General features: G+C 42.5%; 3 protein-coding genes across 3 annotated transcripts; 2 read left to right on the forward strand and 1 right to left on the reverse strand.

Annotated features, from left to right (window-relative positions):
- The first annotated feature begins 253 nt into the window (after positions 1 to 253).
- On the forward strand, positions 254 to 3,201 carry LOC135234553 (lysophosphatidic acid receptor 6). The gene is made up of 2 exons (XM_064299263.1): positions 254 to 499; positions 1,263 to 3,201. The coding sequence occupies exon 2, from the start codon at positions 1,293 to 1,295 to the stop codon at positions 2,253 to 2,255; it is 963 nt and encodes a 320-aa protein (XP_064155333.1). The 5' UTR covers positions 254 to 499; positions 1,263 to 1,292; the 3' UTR covers positions 2,256 to 3,201.
- A 1,155-nt stretch (positions 3,202 to 4,356) lies between these two features.
- Positions 4,357 to 20,372, reverse strand: ints11 (integrator complex subunit 11). Its single transcript, XM_064299259.1, has 17 exons — positions 19,906 to 20,372; positions 19,683 to 19,780; positions 19,426 to 19,499; positions 19,060 to 19,288; positions 18,394 to 18,492; positions 17,656 to 17,690; positions 17,389 to 17,527; positions 16,903 to 16,967; positions 15,843 to 16,032; positions 15,167 to 15,250; positions 13,396 to 13,485; positions 12,437 to 12,599; positions 11,674 to 11,784; positions 10,210 to 10,271; positions 7,089 to 7,231; positions 5,821 to 5,950; positions 4,357 to 4,529 (listed from the first exon to the last, which is right to left on the reverse strand). Exons 1-17 carry the CDS (start codon positions 19,931 to 19,933, stop codon positions 4,464 to 4,466), a joined length of 1,806 nt encoding a protein of 601 aa, XP_064155329.1. The 5' UTR covers positions 19,934 to 20,372; the 3' UTR covers positions 4,357 to 4,463.
- A 91-nt stretch (positions 20,373 to 20,463) lies between these two features.
- cptp (ceramide-1-phosphate transfer protein) lies at positions 20,464 to 23,592 on the forward strand. Its single transcript, XM_064299265.1, has 2 exons — positions 20,464 to 20,856; positions 22,233 to 23,592. The coding sequence occupies exons 1-2, from the start codon at positions 20,723 to 20,725 to the stop codon at positions 22,753 to 22,755; spliced, it is 657 nt and encodes a 218-aa protein (XP_064155335.1). The 5' UTR covers positions 20,464 to 20,722; the 3' UTR covers positions 22,756 to 23,592.
- Positions 23,593 to 24,010: the final 418 nt, after the last annotated feature.

Below are 24,010 nucleotides of genomic sequence, written 5' to 3' on the forward strand. Positions count from 1 at the left end.
ATATTTTTGAAAGTATCATGGTATGATTTCGGTTCATTCTTTAAAAAAATATGATTAGCTACATACTCCAGATTAAAGGTAGTCCGTTCCAACTCAAAACTGCAGACACAACGATATATCTATCACGGTAGCCCCTTTCAAAACATGTTTTTACGATTTAACAGAATATTTTTCACTTGCGAGGGAGTAGCCTAGTGTACAGTAGGTATTTTCCTCCGACAACTTGCCGTTGCAGTTGTGATATTTATAACACCCAATACATGACAGTGGAACGTGTGGGAGGTGTGCAAACACAAGGTGCATTACTTCCTGCAGTTTTAAGACAGCAAATGCACTTCAGAGCGCAGTAAGCTCTACATTTTCCAGTGGTGATGAAAACAACAGGCGGATCTAAACCCGCCGCGTTTTAATGTAGCCTACTACTTTTGAAATCGTGTGAAAATCAAGATAATCTTTCCCAGTATTTTCTTGGACCACTTCGGATACCCCTAAATCATCTGTAAGTGATCTTTTGTGCATTACTGAAAATTACAAAGTGTATTCAGATCATTCAATTATAGACGATTAGCAATCCAACTGGAAGTTTTGGAGCGGATTCAACAAAACCATTTAAACGCTTTAAAAAGTGTTTCACAATTTGCATCATTACGTTTGCAGTTCAATTAAAATGGTCTAACGTAGAACGCTGGTGCTACTTGTCCCATACATCTTTGGCTTTACATACCTTGGTTTGGTTATTAGCCTCTTAACATCTTCGCTTTGGTTTATGACTAAGTAGTTTTTCATGTGCTGACACTAGACACTAGTGTCTTGGTATCAGCTCTTTATGTAAGACATTATGTTTGCGCGGTAGTTTATAAACGTGTCTGCTAAATGCCTATAGTTAATGTAAAATGCAGTGTGTTGTGTGTACAACTTTGAAGTTCAAATGATGGAGCCTAGGTTTTAGATTTTATGAATACCAGTACTAATTATGTAATTTTTGTTACAGTTCCACTGCTTATACACTGTACATTCGACTGTTTTCCTGTTATCTTGTTCCTTCAATGTACCTTCAATGTTATTGTTGCATTTGCTTTTTCAATGTTTTCTGAACTATTTTTAATCTTCTTAATGCCCCATTCTCATGATTGTCCTCTTCAAAGCTGCAGAACTACATATCACATAATATTTGAAACACACAGGAACAGAAACACAAACACACACACACACACACACAGAGAAAGGGAATTAGTGACTGTAATACATCCTCTTTTTTCCAGGCCAGTTCAGTTCAATTAGAAGCTGGAGCAATGATGAATAATTCTACTGCAGACTGCAATCCCAGAGCCGACTTCCAGATTTACCTCTTCCCAGCAGTCTACTGCCTGGTGTTTGTGTTAGGGCTTCTGGGAAATGTGGGCGCCCTCTATGTGTTCATCTTCAAAATCACCCCACGATCCTCCTCAAACGTGTACGTCATCAACCTGGCATTGGCAGACACAATCTTCCTTTGTACACTGCCCTTCCGCATCCACTACCACCTGAAGGGGAATGACTGGGTCTTTGGCTCTCAGGCTTGCCTGGTCATCGGCACTCTTTTCTTCACCAACATCTACATCAGCATCGCCTTCCTGACCTGCATTTGCATCGACCGCTACATCGCCACCGTCCACCCGCACACCTACCTGCGGCTACGCGCCACCAGATGCACGCTGTGGGTGAGCCTGGCCGTGTGGATGGTCACTGGGGCGGCCATGCTGGCCTTCGTCGTAGACGGGCCGCTGGACAGCATGACCCCCGAGGCTGGCGGGTCCCGCAGCAGCTGCTATGAGAACTTCTCCCAGCGCGAGTGGGCCAAGCGCATGACGGCCTACAACGTGTGCGGCCTGGTGTTCGGCTCCATCGTGCCCCTCGTCGTCATCATGATCTGCTACCCGCTGGTAGCGCGCCGGCTCGCCCGCATCCGGACTAGCACCAGCAGGCGGGCGCTGCGCATCATCTATGCCATACTGGCCATCACCGCCGTCTGCTTCTTGCCCTACGCCGTAGTCCACCTCCTGCACTTGCTCATGCGCCACCAGATCATTCAGAGCTGCGTCTACGCCAACGCCATCTACAAGGCGCGGAGGCTGACCATGGCCCTGGTTAGCCTCAACAGCTGCCTGGACCCTGTGCTTTACTACTTCACCACCAGTCACTGCAAGTGGAGCTTTTTCAAGAGGCTACGGCTAAGGAGGACCCGGGACGTGTACACCATCACCAAAGGGAACTAACCAACCCGGTGGCCACTTAAGCACCATGCTGGTTCATTCAAAGTACAAAGAAGGGCAACTAAATTGGTTCCTGGAATGAAAGGAAATGGCTGTGTGGACAGACTTAAGATATGTAATGCATTCAGGCTCCACAAAAATATGCCTGCAAGGTTTTTAATTCACAAATGGACTGAATAAATTGGACTAAAAATGATTTTTACATTACAAAACAAGTTCATAAGAGTTCTGTTGTAGAAAAAAGGGGCTTAGGTGGCAAGAGGCTAAAGATGAATTCCACACTGATATTAGGAAGTATGTTTTCATACAGTTGTCTGGAACAGTTTGCCCGTTCATGTGGGTTTGATGTCGTGAGTGATAGTCTATTCTGTGGGTAAATAAGTGGTTAAATGACCTGCTTTTGTCATATGCATTGTAATGTTCTTACAGCAGTGCTGCAGGGGATGGTTCATTGACTGTGGGTCTGGCTAAGCCTGCTGGTTTGTGATTACCATGTTAATGTTAAACTTGTATCGATATAATCAGTATTTCCAGGGGTTTGGCTTTCTGGTGCCCTCATGGGACTGGTTTGATGGATTCGTATACCAGAACCTGATGCTGTGTTAGAATTTTCTAGCCAAAAAGGAAATGGCTCTTCCAGGAGAATGAGTTGATTAGCTCAAGCTTTGTTTTCGTTTATGTGATTGAAAGGCGAGTCATGTGGTAGGTGTATACATCTAAATATGCATTTGTGTCATCACACCAGAATGTTAGCCTACTTTGGGAATGAAGAGATAGGCCTAAGAATGTGTGCTGTGCACTGTGTAATTTTGATGTAAATAAGAGATAACTGATGTCGGGGGCAGAACTAGCCTCTCATACTGTGCGATGAGAAATAGTCACACTTAGAATCCTTTTTTTTTTAATGCAAACAATCCACAATGTTACTTGTTAACATTCATTAAACAATATTTTTCATGAATTAAGCCTAAGTTGGTTTCTATGTGGGTACTGAGGGGGCCCCTACGGCTGCTGTGCACCCATAGCCACCCCCCCTCCCCCCCCCCCTCGGTATCTCGACTTCTGATAGACACATTTCCACAGGAAGGCTAAAAGCTCAAACCCCTTTGTGCCTACATGCTCATGGACCAAAGACTCAGATTGCTATTCCACTTGCTTGTAGAGTGCTGGGGTTTTTTGAGGTGCCAACGTCCCTAGCAACACCTCTTTGGTGTCAACGTCATTCCTGTTGAAAGATGGCTGCCGATTGCTGTATTCTGATAACTAGCTACCTACTAACTGTGACGGCCCCACCCTTGATCAGGTGACCAAAATTAGAATTTAGAATGCACTTTTAAAAAAAACTTTAAAAAAACACTGGCACAGCTATGGAAATACAGAGAATGAGACTGTTTGATTACAAGTCAGCCACATTCAATTTCCCCATATACTGCAAACAATGTATTCACTTACTGCTAAATTTTAAACTTGTACATTTATGTCAAGTGTGTAAAGGGTTTCCTTGGAATTTCTTTTTATATTAACTGAACCAAAAGAGAGTGGCCTCGGATAACTTTACTGTAGTAGATGATTCTATGACGTGAGGAAACCACACAGGTGAACTAATTCAGTTCAGTCATGATGTGCCAGGGTGTTCTTTTAGCATGAATTCCTACAGCATATTCAACAGGGTTTTTTTATGTCCACCTTCCAGTTCAAGAGTATCTGTCAGTGTGGTGGTGTTGTAAAAGAACTGGCCGTTGTCCACTTAGTCACCAGAACACTGCAGGTTCAAATCCTTGGTGAGACATTTCTGTTTTACCTTTGGGCCAATGTCCTAAATCCAAATAGTTTAAGTTCAATATTGTTTAGCTGTGAGAACGGTTGCTGTGCCACCCAGAATAAGCTAATAATCACAAGCTTTTGCACATAGACAATGCAATGTTTTGCTTCAAAGAAGTGCCATTTTCCTATTAAATACCTAAATGAAACAGGTGTTGGAACAGAAAATAATGTGATTAATTTGTGACTTTTTTGGATTTCACTGAAGCTTCCCGTATTGTAACGCAGAGATCAACTCTCACTTCCACAAACATACTTTGGGTAAGTCTGAGACACTCACTGATACAAACCAAACGGGACAGGCTTTATTTATAAAACTTTCATAGAAAACCCCCCACGCGCAGAATTCAGAGATAAGCTTGCCCCTCGAGGATCAAAAAGTAAGGCAGTTCAGCACAATCCGGGAGGAAGGCCTTTCCTCAGCAGGGTCGACAGGAAGCTGCCCAGCTCTTCATCCTAAAACAGGAAGTGCAAAAATGTTGATAATCACCTCAAAATATTTATATTGTACATATCTCAGAAACTATGTTGCTAGCACATGCCCATATATGTACCTTACCAGCGATACGGCGTTTTAACAAACACAACTCATCCACCTGTCCCATACGAGTCTCAAGAGGTGGTTTACTGGCACTGTTGTTTGTCCTACTTGGTGTAACTGACTTTATTCACTTAAACTGTGAGTGTGCCTTTTACTTATTATGATCGACCTCAAATCATATCAGAAAATACTACCATTACTATTACTATGACCAATAATATGAAGAACAAAAAATGAATTCACTTGCTTTTGTAATCCATTAAGTGAAATCTTTTCCTGTTCATTTTTTTTATGAGGGTAAAACCACTGAATGAGGAAAGGTTAACTGACTGACTGGTCCTCCAATATTAATTCTAAAAATAGTCCTTTCCCCAAATCAATCGTGATATACAGACAAAAGCTGAAGTAATGTATGAATGTAAAGTTGTCAGGGAGCAGGTGTGGTTTTACACATTAACAACAGTAGAACGCAAAATGGAACAGAAGGAACATTCCACCATACAGGTCTGCTACAGAGAAAGCATCTGAATTAACGCCGCACACTTGTGACTAATGCATAGTAGTGCAGAAAACTTGAAGGCCAGCTGTGGGTGGGGTGGCGGGTGGGGTGCTTCAACTGTAGTGGTGACAGATTTCCATCTTTGTATTTTCCAGTAAAGAAGTGTCAAATCATCTCAGCTATTCTACCTCCAGATCTGAGCAGTGTTGACTTTCCGAACACAAACCGATTCCATAATTAGTCACGAGTGATCAAACACGTGAAATGTACTGTATGCAAATTAAAAAAGAAACAAAAATGAGAATTCTATTTTGGCCAATTTTTATTTTTAGGTTCCCCTCAAACTACTTTTGTGACTCATGGGCTGTGTCAGCTGTTTGTTTAGTAATCAGCAAAAAAAAAAAAAAGACAAAACACTTAAATAAATGAATATATAAATGTAAGAGGAGCAGGGTTTGGGAAGGTTGGAGAAAAACAAACTGCAACTGATTCACAGGAAAACCTCATTGAACATTATGACTGTTCATGAATTGAATTCACTGAATTGGAATTGAATTCACTCCAAGTAGTGCATTTATTATGATTGATTTTAAGTGTTGACCTGACATTATTAGGAGTAGCAGATACTAGAAGAAATGCACTGCCATATTTTCTCATAACTAATAACTCATTTTTATTATAATAGACCAGGGATTTGTCAACTTTACCTGATAGCTCCAGGAGAGCAGCAGAACTTTGCTGTTTGGGTCTTCGGAGGACGAGGTCACCTTGATGACGATGGACTCCACCATGACGGTGCCGTCGGGCAGGTGCTGGATGGCGTACCCTTTCAAAACGCTGGGGGCAAAAAAAAGGGAAACGGGAGATGAGCATGACCCCCGCGGGGCACGTGCACAGTTTTTACAACTCTGGTCAGGACCCTTTCGCTCCTGCACGCTTCAGGAAATGAAACAATCCTGTGAAACATGAACTGGGAGACCGGGGACAAAGGCGAGACCGCAGTGTTTTCTGTGGCAGAGAACTGAGAAACAGGAGCGGACCCTGCCCCCGGTCATGTCCCCGCGTCGGTCATTCTCGTGTCTTACAAATGCTGAAAATTTGACTTAGAACAGAAAAATATGCTGTTCACGTCTTCATCGACAACCTGTTGTGAAACCAAAGGAAATTCCATAAGAGCTGGTTGTTTATGAAACGGTTGACTAAATAAGTCCTTTTTGAACAGCACAAGGAAACTACCCCATAAACATTATGTAAGAACCAACGTCTAAAACAAAACTGAAAGTTGGGTGCAAAAAAAAAAATCTTCCTTTCCATTCCTGTGATGGAAAGAATGAATACTCTCAGCGCACAGCTTACAAAAACCAAATGAGACAGTTAAAAACACCAGAAGCCTGCATGCAGGCTGGTGGTGGCTTGCTGTTCTTTTGAAGCTAAAGATAATTCCAGTCCTTTTCTAGCACACGAGGAAAGCACTTCACAGACATTTTAAAACACAGTGAGACAGTGTGATATAAACAAAGCAGAAACAATACGACAATGCACAAATAGAGAAAAAAGGGACGAGGAAAAAACTAAATGGGGACATGAAAATTTTAATTTAAGACCAAGCACCAACAATAAAAGAACAATCAAAATCACACACAGGCGCAGTTCATAAATCATGTATTTAAATGGTTTTTAAAATAAGACACAAATTTCACTTCTCCAGAAAGACTGTTATACAGCCTAAGAGGCTGTCTCCTTTGGGCAAGAAGGGCTTTATCATTTGATCTGAGTGGCCATTATTCATTATTGTCCCTGATTAGCCAGAAACCCCACCAACCTGATGTCCCAGGTCGAAATCAGTCCCTGATTAGAGTGGAAGAATGTAACCCAGCAGTGATTCTGACAAGGAGGGCCAGATCTGAATATCCCCGGGTTACAGAGATGGTGGAGTGTGCGGGGTGAGGTGGGGTGGGATGGGGGGTTAGGGTACCTCTTGAGGTGGGTGTAGACCCTGCTGAGGGTGTCGGCGTCGCTGTGGGGGTCCTGCAGCTGCAGGCGGCAGGTGAAGCGCAGCTGGTGTTCGTTAAGCCCCAGCTCCTTCAGGGCCTGCTCTGGGGAGACCAGCCGCAGGGTCTGCGCGTCGGGACGCACGGACGGACAGAGGGACAGAGGGACGCACGGACGCAGGGACGGACACATGGACGGACGCACAGGCAGACGGGTAAAAGCAGAGGCAAAGATGGACGGAGATATTGGGAGGGGGGACAGAGGAAGAGAAAAAGAAGAGAGGGAGATAGTTTAAGAAGGACAGATGGAGAGGAGGACACAGGGACAGAGGAATAGTGGGAAAGAGAGATTAACAGAGGGATAAAGACAGAAAAATATGGAAAGGAACAGGGGAACGGAAGGATATACAGACATTAAGAGAAGAACATAAAGGAGAGGAATAAAGAGAAACAGAGGAGTAGACAGATAAAGGGAAGGGGACATGCATAAAGGGATATATGGATGAGGGGCCAGATGTAGTGATACAATGAAGGAAACACACAATACAGCAACATAGAGAGAGGGAAAAAGAAAAGGAATGTGTGGGTGAGATACAGGAAAACAGAGAGAGAAAACAGTCAACTGATCTGTTAAGGTCTTATTTACCAAAAGTCAGTCTTTCTAGGAAAGGAAATAAAATGATCTGCTAAAGACATTTATCCAATGTCAAGCACGTTGGAAGCTAGGTAACTAACTAGCGGCAGCCTTAAAGCCAGGCTACCTTGCTAACTGCACTCTGAAGCGAGGTTTCTAGCTGCAGCTCGCTGTTCAGTTTACCATGGACACTTGTTCTAAATACAATGGGTACAGCTAACTTAGGTAATTACAGTTTGAGCAGTATACCTACTTGTGAATTTTAATTTCACTAATGATACAACTTTGGGGGTGGAATGAATTTAGGGATAAGTTATGTCTTTACTGCTCCAGATGTGGTAATTTCTCAGACATTTTAAATGAGAGAAATATTTTACATACACATGTGGGGCCAGTGGTTGAGAGCTGATGTGTGTTGCAGGCAAAAGTTGTAACTTTTTGGGTCTTGTTTTTCTCAAACCTTAGAGAAAATGTTTATGGCCCGGCAGGCTACTTTGTGAATTGTACATAGTTTGTAACTTCAGCAAACTCACAATGCTTCTAGTAGGTCATAAATATGCTTAAATGCAGAATATTTCTGTTTATAGTGAGTTGACTGATAGCTGACCTCTATAAGAACCATAAGCAGGAAAACAAATGAGTTAAACATGCCTGTGAAACACACGTGTTTAGAATTCCTGCATCGTCTCCTACTGCTTTCCTACAGGAGATGCATTTCATACAGAAGGATGTAAACATCCTTCAAGTAATGACGGATGAGGAAGATCTGTTTGTGCCAAGCTCACTATGAATCGCACAGAACGCTTACAGCTTTGGCCCTTGTTTGTCGGGGGAATGCCCTGACATTACCACATCCTGGAGACAACTACGCAGGGCGATGTCTACACAGATTGGTATGTAATTTATTGCCCAATGTGTTTTTAATTGACAATTTCAAAAATATTTATCCAGTATCTCCTCAGGGCAATATCTGGAGGTACACAATATTTAAATTTTACACTTTAGCTCAGTCAGCATGAAGTTAAAGATGACTACCCTTTCAATTTTACACTGACTCTGGTATGGTTATGGATTGCACCGGCTCAGGTTTTAAATTGGACTAAAAGGCAATTCTGTAGTGATGGATAATTCCAGATCTTGCACTGAAGACACACTGGATGAATTCATTCAAAATTGTAATCAATTTGTAACACACTACAGAAAAACTGAATAGAACCCAAACGGCCACAGTCCAGGGATGGGCAGGGATATGAGCAGCTATGCACCAGCATCAATGTTTGGGGTAACGATAACCAGGGAGCCTGAATATTTTGTGATATTTAATTTCTTAATGCAGGCAAGTATGTAGGCACTTGTGTAAGGGCTGTTAAAACATATTTTTTATTTCTTAACAAGGAAATATTCTGAGCTTAGCAGCTTGACATTCAGACTCAACTCGTGATGTTCAGAATCGGGCAGTAGGGTCGTTTTGTTCTTTGAAATTCTTGTTTGTGAATTTGCGCTATGTCCTAAATATACTTAAAGAGTGATCACAAAAAAACCCACCCGCCCTTGTTTGTCGGGGGAATGCCCTGACATTACCACATTCTGGAGACAACTACGCAGGGCGATGTCTACACAGATTGGTGTGTAATTTATTGCCCAATGTGTTTTTAATTGACAATTTCAAAAATATTTATCCAGTATCTCTTCAGGGCAATATCTGGAGGTACCCAATATTTAAATTTTACACTTTAGCTCAGTCAGCATAAAGTTAAAGATGACTACCCTTTCAATTTTACACTGACTCTGGTATGGTTATGGATTGCACCGGCTCAGGTTTTACATTGGACTAAAAGGCAATTCTGTAGTGATGGATAATTCCAGATCTTGCACTGAAGACACACTGGATGAATTCATTCAAAATTGTAATCAATTTGTAACACACTACAGAAAAACTGAATAGAACCCAAACCGCCACAGTCCAGGGATGGGCAGGGATATGAGCAGCTATGCACCAGCATCAATGTTTGGGGTAACAATAACCAGGGAGCCTGAATATTTTGTGACATTTAATTTCTTAATGCAGGCAAGCATGTAGGCTGTTAAAACATATTTTTTATTTCTTAACGAGGAAATATTCTGAGCTTAGCAGCTTGACATTCAGACTCAACTCGTGATGTTCAGAATCGGGCAGTAGGGTCGTTTTGTTCTTTGAAATTCTCGTTTGTGAATTTGCGGTATGTCCTAAACATACTTAAAGAGTGATCACAAAAAAACCCACCTGTCGACCGCACCCCGTCCCTAACGCCACCTACGTGCAAACTTTTCCTCCGTCCTACACATACTCTCACGCACTGCAACAGGCTGACCTTCAAAGCTACAACAATCCGTTCCACCTTTCGAGGTCAGTGCTTTCCTCGGCTGAACTAAACCCACAGCCGCACTCTCGGTTCATAAAATAGGGCATTTACACGTGGCTGGGGACTTACATTGTCCTTCATGATCAGGGTCCCGTGCATGGTCCGGGGTTTCTTCGGGTCAGGCAAGGGCCCTACACAGCGTCAAGAGCACAAGAACCAGGGTCAGTCTGTTCAGTGTCCCAGGATTTTTTCCAAATAATAAATGAACTTTTAATTCATTTACTGAATTGACTGAATTTTCATGAAACAGACCCAAACTCTGTTGTGAGCGCTCATCGCCATCCCCCACATCGCCATCCCCCCTACTGGCTTTGCACAGACTACAGTATACTTCTGTCTTCTGGTGAAATTAAGGGCACTTACCACAAGTGCTCGAGCACAGCGTGTGGTTTCTCTAACAAAACATGTTGTTATACATGATCATAACCGCATTATTTCCTCACAGAGGAAGATAAAACTACTCATATGAATTCTAACAGGCACACTGGATAGCAGAGCCATCAATGCTGAATTTGGCCAACTGAGTTTTAGTTGTAGCGTAAATGGATGTAATTAGGGCAATACTATTAAACTGAATTCAATTCAATTATGACTAGCCACTAGGGAAAGAAAAGAGTACAAAAACTGAATAAAAAGTCATACCAAAAAAAAGTTTTTTGATCAATTATTCTGAATATTATGAGATGCGTATTTAAGATTCAAAAGTTTGATATTGCTTGTCATATATTTAAATGAAATCCTTACACCGAGCTGTTGTAACTTTAACGTTGGGCTCCCCAGTAAACAATCTCAATATCCACAAATAAACACGCTTGAGCTGCTGGTAACATTACAGCTGCACATGATGCACAAGCTATGCTGAGCCATATCAAATATAGGTCAGATGCTGCGTGTAGCGGGTTTGGCTGAGCGGGGAGGAAGTGTTTTGCTTTGCAGGAAATGATCGCACACTGCACCCGTGCGGTCAGCGTTTCAGTTTTACGCCAGGATTCTGTTCGGTATTTCACAGCAATTCTTACTGATCGGTCAAGAAATGCCGATTTTAAGGCCGAAAGCATCTCGCCCTAGTCCTCTAACTCTGGTCATGTCATGAGCACATACGCATCAAGAGCTTCTGTGCTGTAACGGGGCGGCAGTCTAGTATAATGGCTAAGGAGTTGGTCTTGTAACCTAAAGGTCGCAGGTTCGGTTCCCCAGTAGGACACTGCCGTTGTACCGTTGAGCAAGGTACTTAACCGGCATTGCTCCAGTATATATCCAGCTGTATAACTGGATACAACGTAAGTCGCTCTGGACAAGAGCGTCTGCTAAATGCCTGTAATGTTATGTAACTGGTATCACAAAAGAATTTTCAGCAATGAAGCCAGGTACTACTGGACCGAGAGAAGTTCTGGGTCTGAAAAATCTGTATTTCTTGATTTTTGGGGGAGAAAAATAAGGAAAAGTCACAAGAATTTGGGGAAAACCCCTCAGTTTAGACAGTGGGGAGTTCCACAAGCCTGGCGGCTACCTATGCGGAACTGTGAAGGTTACCTCCGAGGGCGGCTTCCCTTTTGAGGAGGCTGAGGGAGATGTCCACAGGCACGCTGGGGTTGGTCGTCACGGTCGTCGTCTCCCCATTGGCTGGCATGAAGCAGCTGAGGCCTGCCAATCACAGGGCGAGAAGCCTAACGAGCCAGCCTGACCAGACATTCAAACAGGCATTGCAACACACTGCATGACACTGCACCATCCACTGATTATAATGCCACACCATCACATTCAGCCATTTCACTGCTGCACTGCCCACTGATTACACTTCACCCCGTTAAATTCAGTCTGTTCAACCATCTTAAGAGAGGTTAAAAGACAAGCGGTTACATCAGGATCAGTTCTCTCATTTGAATTCCCACCCCCTGATACAGGGGGTTCCCCACATTTGATGACATAATTATTTACTAAATTATTCAGGAAACCTTAAATATAATATTATGTCGAGCCGACAGCAGGCCCTTGGGGGAACTCCTATCTGATAGGCATTTGACTATGGTACACTTATCTGTTTCTACCTAGTTAGAGGCTTCTTGCACAAATTTTGCTGAACTTATATCATTAATACTATCTTCACTTTCAAGGACCTCCTTAGCAAGTCAGTCACATTAGCTTAGGCCTTCTGTTGCACAAAGTTCATTCCAACAGCCTGCAAACGTAGCTTTACATGAATACAGGCTTTCCTAAATTCTGCAGGGATACTGAACTCAGACAGAAAGGCTGTGCGGGTGCTTGGCGGCCGGTGCTGGGGCGTTTCGTCACTCACTGAACTCCTGCTCGATCTTGTCCTTCAGGAACTCCATCTTCTTGGCCTCGCCGTGCACCAGCAGCACGTTGCGCGGCTCCGCCATGCGGATCAGCTGCATGATGCCCTTGGCGTCGGCGTGGGCGCTGAAAGACATGTACTCCACCTGCAGCTTCACCTCCAGCTGTGAGGAGGTCAGAGGTCAAACAAAGCACCGCGGGCTTTTCTCAATAGCTGTAAAACTCTGTTAGGCTTCAAATGCTCTAATGAATAGAAAGTTCACTCTGAACACTTTTCTACATTTTGCAACACACCTCAGGATATATTTCGTGTGTGAGTGTGTGTTACGGGCGAAAAAATTTGGCTCTGCTAGGCTGTCGATGGGGTAACATACTGAAATGTAATACATCACCCCACCAAGTCATAACTTATCTATAAAATGTGGAATTGGCCTGCAACAACCTGAATAAACCAATTTGCAAATATCATAAGATTCCCGAGAAGACTGAAAGCACAGCAAAGCATACAGTAGCACTTAAACTACATAAGACATGAAATGATAGAGAGCATGATAGATAGCACTGAAACATTCCTGTGGATTTAATGAACCCAGTGTCCTTCAGTATCGCAGGCTCACAATCCATCCGTGCCTCTGGGGGTACACAGACCTCTCCCGCACCATCTGGACTAAGTTAGTGTGCTTACAGCTTGCTAATCAGCATGATTAACAGGCAGACGGCTGCCGCGCCTTTTGTTGCGGCGATGTCTGTTGCGATTATAATCACATTTGTTAACCATGGGGCGTTGCACACAATGTCAAATATAATCATGTTTGGATAAAAGCTCCTTTAATGTGGAAAATACTGTAAACTGACATATGTAAACATAAAAAACCCCTATTCTGATAGTTACCACAGATTAAGGGTAAATTAGGTCAGCCATGCAACTTCAGGCACCGATGGATACTTAAACAGCCTTACCGTCGTCCTTCCCTCCATTTCCAGCTTCTTCTGGCCGTTCAGGATCTTGTACCCCACAGTTCCTTGCACACAGTAGCCTGGCATGATGAGCTGACACAAAAGACAACAAAAAAGAGAAACATTGAGCTCTGCACTTTCACATATCTGTGACAGAAATATTCAGTTTTGTTAATAAATCCTGTGACAGACAGATTTATATTTTGAATATGCATTATATGCAAAAACAGCTGCGCAAGTCACTCTAAATAACAGCCTCTGCTGAATGCCTTAATGTTAAATGTTAGTGAGAGAGATGGTGGCTACAGGCTGAGCAAAGCATAGAACTGCTTGCGCAGTGTGATGATGTCATCTTTAAAGGACAAAGAAACTATAAGGAAACGTTACGTAAACAAGACGCATCTTGTCAAAAGGTGTGAAATCCTGTCTGGCAACATGCTTCAGAGTGGCGTACCACAGAGAGACACGGAAGGTATGAGCACCCTCTCTGTTATGAGGACCGTTATGCAAGTAAAACACAGAGATCAAACACCTCTTTGGCCTTGAGGTACAGGTGACCAATTGGATGGGGACAGTGAGATCAGATTGTTACATGGATCCACCGACAATCAGCTTCCCACAAAGCCTATGTGGATCAGCATCCACTTATCCACACTTTTAGCCGCCCTGCAATGACTGTAGGCCGCCAGCAGGGTGCACTGTTTTTCAGAGGTTCGGATTGAAAACCGTTGTTTACTACGGTGGTACTGGCTCAATATTATAAACTCTGTGAAGTGTCCCTGGGTGCTGACAGCCATCTGTGTTTTGCCAAAACAAAACAGAAGTGCCAGTAGGGAGGAGCTTGATGATCTGTTCTTTTGAGACGTTGAGCAAAACTACAGGCCGTGGGGTAAGTGGAATGTCTGTAAACACTTGTTTACATCCTGCCGTTTTAGCAGACGCTCTTGTCCAGAGCGACTTACGCCGTTTAGATCTCTTGTTCTCCAAAGCGCCATTCGACTGCATATTTATGCCAGAACAGCAGGGAGGGCTCCTAATGGGTTCAGATATTATTTTCCACCTGGCTCACAACTGCACTCCTGCTGGGTGTGAGTAGACATGAGAATGCAATTACTGAACCAGACCTTCCCTATTTGTCCTCTGAAGGTTTCAGTTGACTCGAGCGCACTGCTAGACCTCAAAAACAGCTTGACACCAGTCACAGAAATTCAACAGAGCCGTTTTAGCACCAATTACCTTCCCACAGCGATAGGCGCCAAGTCTCTGTTCTACAAGCATGAAAGCAGAATGGTTGCAACAGAAATGTAATTGGCTTACATAGACTTGCAATAATACCAGACTGCCAGCAGTTTTTTCATTTACTTTGACTTTTTTAATGCTTGCCCCCTTTGTCCTTCCAATGTGGAATGCCCAATTGTATTCACAATCTGCGTTTATTCACTGTACTTTAGCATTGATTCGAGAGAGTACGGTCAATCATGTTCTGTCCTCCAAGATATGATGTCAGGCCGTGATTCTATTTCAAGTCAACTGACCAGTGGGGGTCGCTGCTGAGCGATGACAGCGATATTCCGGATTCAATACCAGACAGTGAGACCCCTGTACGCACCGCGACACTTAACAGGATGAGCCCCCCAGCAGCCCCCACTTATTTTCACTCAAAAACTGACGGAAAGCTCAAATCGCATGATAAATGCCTGCTCTGCCAGGCCAAGGAACAGACTGTGAAGATGGGGCACACTGACCGCCAATGAGTCTTCTGCAGATAACTCACCATGTTTTTATCATTGCCGGCCCATTTCTTAAATATTTGTAGAGACTGCCCAGCATGCAGCATTCCTGGAGTAGCGAACACCACCTGGGAACAAACACACACACACATACACTCACACTCAGAGTAAGTAAAACCAGATATCATGCAAGTAAAGGAATTTGGCCACTTGTCCAACAGTACAAGTGCTGATTCACCTGAAATAAAATAAAAAGAAATACACATTTTTCAGTCATTATGGCAAGTGTTGCGACAGAAAAGCAAGTAGGCAAGCTTTGCATCTCCAGTGGTCACAGAGGTGTGTGCACTTTCACGTCTTTCTGTCTATCACAGCTACTTACACTAACAGTTATTCATTGTTTGCCGTAGATTTAAATCCAAAATTTCATGCTTCACCCAAGATGAATATCATCTAACGCTTAATCTAACGATTTCTAACATTTTTTTTATCAGACTACAACTGGGCAATCTGTTTGAATTGCCGGTTTGAATCTCCACTTTCACCTTGGACCGTCATGCACTGAATTATTGGGATTGGTTCAAAGATTTCAGTGAGGTTTTGAAAAGTGGGTGGGTTGATGGCTCTGAACTCCACGGTTTTCTCCAGGCACATAATGAGGTAGAGAGATAGAGGCCCGGCCCACACAATTCTAGTTCACATTTAGCCCACAGGCCTCACCATTGGTCCTGGATTGTCCGCGTAGGAGCGGTCAAAGGCCTTGATGTGCTTGAACTCAAACATGTTGCGCTGCACAAAGGTCTTGCGGATCTTCTGATTGGTCCAGGTGATGAATAGCTTGTAGTAGTGGTTGGCTTTCTCTGTGAGACCAGTGGAGAAGTAGATGGGCGCTTTAAGATTCATCCTCTCCCTGCGGGAAAAAATACAAAGAGCAGCCTGCAATTAAAGCAAAGAAACTGCCCTGAAATTCTGATGTTCCGATTTAATTACGTGATTATTAAAATAAATTATGTATTATCTTACGCTACCAGATATTACAATGTAATACAATTTATTTATTTGCACATGGATGTGCACACAAAAAACTTGAACTGACACAAAATATGAATATTAATTTCTCATTCAAATAAGAGTGAGGACTGACATTGAGCAGGGAGGGGGGCGCAAACCAGAATCCACTGGCTACATCTGTGTGCATGTTACATGATAGCTAATACTTTCTCAGAAAGGGGATTCAAAATCAAAATGATATGCAAGTGTTCAAGGGGGCAATACTTTAAGCATAATCACGTTTCTTTTAATGAGATCTTTCAAAAAAATGTAACAAAAGAAAAGCAATGCAACATGGGATTTTTAAACAAAATTCAACAGACTTTAGACAAAACGACGTTCTTAATCTCATGACAATATTTAAAAAGTGAAGAGACATGTAACAAGTAGCTGGCAGCTTCTTTGAGAGCAATATCTGCAAATAAAATCAAGTCTCAAGTGAAAGATGAAAAAATTGGTTTAAAAAGGGACATTTCATTTATTGTTTAAACTATTTTAATCGTTAATTCATATTAACAACTAAAATAGGCAACTGTGCTGAAGTTGTGCTGAAATAATGCAAGTAATTCAGGTTTAACCAGCAGCTGGCACTTCCAACTTAGATATTGCAACACATTGACCTGACATCATCCTGATTGGCTTGCAGACAAAAACATCATCACGCATCACACCTGCAGGACTGTGTTCTAGAAGTGTCCAAACAAGCCGAACCAGTCGAGTCACTGCTTACCAGAATGTCTCCAAGAGAATGCAGAGTTCCTGAGCTCTTCCCAAAGCAAAGACTGGAATAAGCACCTGCAAACAGGAAAGAACTTGAACCTCGGTCCAGTCCGGTGCCAGTTACGCACAGACCGGACGCGCGTATAAAGGCAGTCATGTTACTTGAATGCACTGCCTTGAAATAAGCTGATGGAACAAACTATGGAAGGTATAATTTCAACAAGCTTCATTGATCAATAAATTTTCTGTACCAAAACATAACAAGCACAATGTTTAACCCACTGAAGAGTAGGTTTTTTGGAATATTTTTTTTGTTCCAAGTCTTCTAGAACTCCATTGTTTCCAATTACCAGTAATGATTGTTACATCAGCATTAGAATGTTCAGTTGAGAAAAATCTGACTACGTATTTGCGATCTCACACTTTAACGGGTTAAAACCCCTGATGGACAGCGCTCAAAGGAAACGGGTCAGGCACACTTCCCTGCAGTCCTCACCTTCCCTCCCCTCTCCACCGTCTCGTGCACCTTCTTCAGGAAGTCCCTCTCTCGGCAGCGCTTGGAGTCCCGGATGGTGGTGGCGTAGGTTGACTCCGTGATCAGGATGTCCGGACGACACTTGTCAATCCAGGCCGCCCTGAAAATGGAGAGAAAATGGCCGCTGAGGACACACTGAGAAGCACAAAACCATTGTTCAGCTGCATTTGTTTCCTCACAGGGCCCAAAGACAGCATATGGAGAATGAATCAAAGATATGTTACTCACCCCAAGTGCCTGTCTGGTGTCATATTATAATCCCCCTGCAAGAGAGAAGTTAACAGCATCAGTGAACTGGGAGTGGATTCAAGTTGCAAAAACTCACACTATTAAAGACTTCTAAATTAACCCGTGCAATCAAAATCATTTTAAAATAGTTATACAGAACCAGGGACAGAAATGCAATGATATTAAGTCTATTTTATTCAACTGAGATTTCTAATCATTCATCTTTAAAGGAGCAACGTACAATCCACTACAGGAAGATATGGTATTGATCTTCTGGAAACTTTATAATTCAAGAAACCTGACATATTATATTTTCATATTAACTAATCAGTGGTGAACCTTATAATGGGCCGTCAATCAAAAGTGAACTTTTAGTGAATATCCATATGGACATGCTATATCAGACCTCCAACTCTAGTATTCAGAAAATACATATTATTATTTTGCTGTTTAAAAATTGGGAAATAGTAACACTGATGAAGGTCTGAGTGAGACCAAAACATTTGTTCTTTTTCCCTTCTCATTTCTTTTTTTTCTTTTGTGCACTTCAGCACCTTTTATCTTCTGCACACATTTGTATTGGCAGTATGTGAGCTGAATAAATGAGTGCCTTTTACAGGTCAGACTGATGCCGTATTTATGCACTGTGCAGTTAGCATTCTCTCCCTTCTGACAATGAACATATTAAACACAAAGAAACACAGAGGTCTTAAGTGGAACCTGCTTTGTTATACTTACAGTGTAGACCACTGACTCTGCCCCTACTTTGATCTGCACCATGGCTGCCCCGAGCACATGCCCCGCATAGTAAGCCTTGATCTCCAACTCATCATCCACCTGAACAGACAATAACAACAATGCATATCACTTTTGATTCTTCCTCACAGCAGTGATTATGAGTTTCGTAACACCAGATCCTGTGTGATGTCAATCATTGACTGGCATGCACCAGTTTAAAGTGGATCAATTTATAGTCGCATAACAGGAGAGGACTAACAGTCTCTCTAGGCTAACCAGATGTTCAGTGGATGGATGTGATCCACCCACTCTACTTCCTTATAGGATGTCCCTGGGCTATTTCCAGTTTATGAATATTCATCAAGAGGCGTGCCTTCATGAATAGCCACAAAATGCATCATACTAGAATGTTTCAACTTCCCAAGTATACAGACAGAATGTTAAGAATGCAAAGCTGACCATCTGATTTGTCCATAGACTTGCTCTATTTATTATACAGTTTATGAAGATGACCAATACTTCCATATCAAAAAAATGATCTGGGGAGCATGCCTAAATTGCAAGGTGTATGTCCAATAAATTAGGTGCAAAAAGAATCATTTTGGGAAGACATACTGAAAGCAAAAGTGAATCAGCAAGGGGAATGGGTACAGGAGTTAACTCTACCTGAACTGTTTGGTGAAGGTTCAGTGGAATCACTTTTTTCATGCAGTCCTTAATCATCTGTGAAGTGAAGAAGTTGGTTTCTCCTTTCTTGTCCACAGTGATCTTCCTGAAGTCCTCCAGTAAGATTGGGCAGATGGCTTTGGTGGGATGGGTCATGTAAATGGGACCGTCATAGCCCACCATCTCGCTCATGTAGGGAAGTGCACCACAGTGGTCCAGGTGGAAATGGCTAAAGGGAAATGAAGCACCAATGCAACATCAATAGTGGACAGCATTCACAACTGCTACATGAAAAGTATCATTTGCATAGAGGAAACTATAGTTCTCCTTAAAAGAATGTACAATATTTAATGGGAAACCACAAACCTGATAATAACACAGTCCAAGAATTCTGTTAGGCGTCCATTTTGAGTGATATAGGAGAAATCTGGGAAACGCCTCTGCATAGGGAAGAGAGGGACACATATTGAAAATAGTAGGTCTACAGTGTAAAAAAATATCTTTTTTAACTCTCAGCATTACATTGGCATATTACTCAGGAAACTAAGAATGTAAGGGTCCGGTATTAACAGAATGTACGTGTCTGTAATTCAGAGAACGCGCTAATTTATATCTGTACTTACGTCATCATTGTACCCCATGTGCATTCCACAATCCAGCATGATATTTTTGCCACCGATGGAGACCAAAATGCAGCTTCGACCAACATCTTGACCAGCGCCTACATAAAAGCAGTCGACAGCCTTCAGTTAAAATCATATATGTATGCATCACCTATGCTGATTACGCACAAAAGTGCCTATTAGCACCATTTACTCATAATAATGTACTTTATTTACATCTTACCTAACGGAGTTACTTTAATCTCAGGCATCCTGAGACTTTATGTTCCTTTGACAATATCGTAGCTACGATGCGAGATGACTGATCCTCAAAGCCAGTTTTGATTATGAGAACAAACTTTCCCAGTAAAGCTCAGGAACTTCAACTCTGACAAGAAATCTATCAGGCATTAACCAGCGTCTGTGTTGTTCAATGTAATGTTAGCTTCTCCCTGCCAGCTAGCTAGCTGGCTAGCCAAATGCAGCGAAATTACCACCAATCACCGCTACCACAGACGCATCACAGTTCACATCATCACATTTGTTACAAGATGTGCCTCCATGTACGTGCTGTAGCATCGAGAAAGCGACTTCAATAAAACTCGTAACGAATATGTAACAATAATACTGCACTTGATCACAAGATAGACTAACTGCATGCAGACATTTTGGACCAGCCGATACACAAAAAACTTGGAGCCTTACAGGCACGTGAGCTGCTCGACGCTTTGCATTGGGTGGTAATGCGAAAAATCAACAAAAATCAGCGAATCACCATTATAGTGGGCGGGGTTAATACGAACATCCTGTTGGGCGACATACATGCTGTCCCAACACAATTGCTCGCCGCACCTGACCACAGACCACCGTGATGCTAAGAGACGGACATTAATGTAAATGGCTGGCAAGGACGGGCTTGTTTTGTGGTATCATATTTAATAAAGTATAGTTTGAGCTAAATTCACAAAAAATCTAATTAGGCTTGACCTTATTTCTAGCCATCTATATAAGAGGAAATACGGTAATCCTGTCTTCCTCTGACTTTCTGCTTCCTGTAAACCATGGCCGATGCCGTAATGTCAGAGGAACAGAAATTTTCTTTGAAAGAAGTGCTTGACACTTTTCAGTCATGTCTCACAGAAAATAAGGAGGTGAAAATCGATCAATATGTGGCTGGATGGCGCGGACTTGTGAGGTAAGAGCAATCGTTCTGATGCAGCACCGCTTTTTGTCAGTCTCATTTGTAGAACTGGTAGTTCGAATTGGATTATCAAGCTCATTAGATTCAGGGAAGCAAATTTGATTAGTTCAGATTTTGCGATTATTTGTTTGAAATACTTTTGCTGGAATCCAAGCCATTTATTTAAGAACATTTGCCTGGTATTGAATTGAATAAAAATTGAATTCAATAAATGTTTTATTTATGTGTGGGCATGTCGGGTAGCATATCGTGCATTTATATGCTAAGTATTTCCTGTTCTTTTATTTATTTATTTACCTGGATCGATATGCTGTCACAGAACGCCCTTATCCCGCGGTTCTCGGGAAAGACTTTCTCTCCAGAGTACGTTGGTCATGTCGATTAGACTTTAGTGCAGTGTCATACAATGTCAGATCGAAACTGTAAGATTATATCCCTGAATGTCAACGGGCTGGTAAATCCAGTTAACAGAAGCAAAATTATTTATAAAGTGAAAAGGGCAAAGGTACAGGCAGTGTATTTGCAACAAGAAACTCAACTCTTACAGTGAGAAACTCAAAAGATTTGGCTATAGGAATACGTTCTATAGTTCATTCAAAGTATGGACGTAAACGAGGGGTCTCGGTCCTTCTACCAAATTCTATACATTTTGAATTAACAAAATAAATCAAGCGTAATAAAGGGAGATTATGATCATTATGATGATAGGTAAGTGGAAAAATAGAGAGGTAGCATTGCTCATTATTAGCATTTATGAAACATTGCCTTTCCAACCGTGCTTCAGGGCAGTAAACTATCCAATAAACAGCTTCTAAATTCAGTTTGCTCAATCTTGCTGAAAATCAGGACAGCACTGGCTACCCTGGTGGAAATTCCAGCTACCAGCCTAAGATGGAATCTAGCAGGAACCAGCTTCTGCTTCACCTGGATACCACCTGGAATTTGGTGATGTCTGTATGGTCTTGCCAGCATGGTTGCTATATCAACCATGCTGTTACCAGCTTGACAATCTCCAAACCAGCTTCAAACCAGCTGGACCATCTTAAAACTAGGCTGGAACCAAGATGGAATTTCCGTTAGGGTACCATTAACAAAACAGAAAGTAACAAGCCTTTCCCAGCATTATCGGCTCCATGACTCAATATGGGCGACATAGCTCAGGAGGTAAGACCGATTGTCTGGCAGTCGGAGGGTTGCTGGTTAAAACCCCGCCCTGGGCGTGTCGAAGTGTCCTTGAGCAAGACACCTAACCCCTAACTGCTCTGGCGAATGAGAGGCATCAATTGTAAAGCGCTTTGGATAAAAGCGCTATATAAATGCAGTCCATTTACCATTTACCCAGGTTTCTAAAAATCATCTCTTTATTAAAGGTTTATGAACAGCCTGGGGAGCGTCTTTTCCTTCATATCCAAGGACGCGGTCAGCAAGATCCAGATCATGGTGAACCACCGCAATGGGGAAAACGGAGCCCAGTACACCACCATCCAGTCCATGGTGAAGTACGAGCTCGACAACGGCCTCGTGGACCTCACCAAGCGGGGCAGTTTCCCGGAGTCGGGCTGCCGAACGCTGTTGAGACTGCACCGGGCCCTGCGCTGGCTGGAGCTCTTCCTGGAGCGCCTGCGCACCAGCACGGAAGATGGCAAGACCTCTGTCATGTGCTCGGAGGCCTACAACGAGTCTCTCGCCCAGTTCCACCCCTGGATCATCCGCAAGGCCTCCGGCGTGGCCTTCTGCGCCCTTCCCGGGCGCCCCACTTTCTTTGAGGTCATGAACGTGGGCCCCCCGGAGCAGGTTGTAGCCATGTTGGGAGATGCTTTGCCCCTCATCTCTGAGGTGTACCAGTTGACACAGGACCTGTATTCCCAACACAATCTTCTAGATATACCGTAGAGGTGTGACTGTAAATTACATATGCATGTATCAGCTTTATCTTTCAGAATACATTTTAATCCTACTGATGTAGGCCACACCACGTTAAATGTGGTGTGTGTACAGATTATATCATAAACCTTGTGTAATTTTATTGTTGTTTTCTATGAAGTCATTCTCACTGGACTTAGGTACCTAGTTAACATGAGTCACTAGCCAGCCTATGATGACTGATTGTTTTGTTTTGCTGCTGGACCAAGAAGGCTGTAGATGCAGATGATGGTCTTTTACTGAAAGCCTCTGGTGCAGACTGAAATTAAGTGCAGTGTATGTTGCCCTTAGCTTTCAGTTACACATTTAAGGAAATGTTTCTTTTGATTTTCGTGCATTTATTTCAGTGACCACCTACACTATGACCAAAAGTATATGGACACACTTGGTCTTCGGCTGTTTTTCATGGTTTGGAATAGGCCCCTTGGTTCCAGTGATGGCAAATCTTAATGCAATGCCATTATAGGCGATTTGGTGCTTGCAATTCAGATTGAACTGCAAGCCAGGCCTAATTATAGCAGCAAAGGGTGGACCAACTCCATATTAATGCCCATAATTTTGAATGAGATGTTGGATGTCAGGAATCCACATACTTTTGGCCATGTAGTGTAGCTCTTACTTTTATGTCAGAAAGGGGAAAATGAAAGGTTAAGGTCAAACGGTGTCAGGACCTTAGTCTTTCTACAATTATATTTTTTAAATTACAATTATCAGTTTATTTGGGGTTTAATTACAAACCGGGGGCATATTTGTCTATTGTACCTTTAGTCTGTCATCTTTTCCATTTGTCAGTTTTTTTTTTTTTTTTTTTAAATAGAATGATCACTGCTGTTCTTTTGATTTCTTCAATAGATCTCTTTTGTTTAACGTTTTTTGACAGTGTTCCTCAACTTGCATTATGGTTCTGCACATGGTGTCACAGCAGGAGGCTGTGCCATGCTGAAGACTTAGAGCAGCTGCCATTTGCATCCAGGACATTTATGTATAGAATACAAATAATTATCGACTAGCAAGCAAGTGTACTGAGAGTCTACTGGTTTACTTTAAGGCCTGCTATTTTCATGCTAGCTTGCACTGAGGTTTAATATACAAAACCTTATATTGGACATACAAAATAATCTGCTAACATGCTGCTTGGTCCTTTCTTTACGCTTACATCCCTGTCATGCACTGCATAAAATAAACATCTGCATTCTTGTCAAAGCACAATCAATTCCTAAACTTC

The sequence above is a fragment of the Anguilla rostrata genome, chromosome 11 (assembly GCF_018555375.3).
Source record: "Anguilla rostrata isolate EN2019 chromosome 11, ASM1855537v3, whole genome shotgun sequence".
NCBI lineage: Eukaryota > Metazoa > Chordata > Actinopteri > Anguilliformes > Anguillidae > Anguilla > Anguilla rostrata.

Coding starts and splice junctions, on each gene's coding strand:
- LOC135234553 (XM_064299263.1), top strand. CDS start 1,293: ATGATGAATAATTCTACTGCAGACTGCAATCCCAGAGCCGACTTCCAG.
- ints11 (XM_064299259.1), bottom strand. CDS start 19,933: ATGCCTGAGATTAAAGTAACTCCGTTAG. Junction 13,486..15,166: donor CCGGCAATGATAAAAACATG/GTGAGTTATCTG, acceptor CTTTTGTGTCAG/CTCATCATGCCAGGCTACTG. Junction 4,530..5,820: donor TGCTCTCCTGGAGCTATCAG/GTAAAGTTGACA, acceptor TTCCTGTTTTAG/GATGAAGAGCTGGGCAGCTT.
- cptp (XM_064299265.1), top strand. CDS start 20,723: ATGGCCGATGCCGTAATGTCAGAGGAACAGAAATTTTCTTTGAAAGAA. Junction 20,857..22,232: donor GGATGGCGCGGACTTGTGAG/GTAAGAGCAATC, acceptor TCTTTATTAAAG/GTTTATGAACAGCCTGGGGA.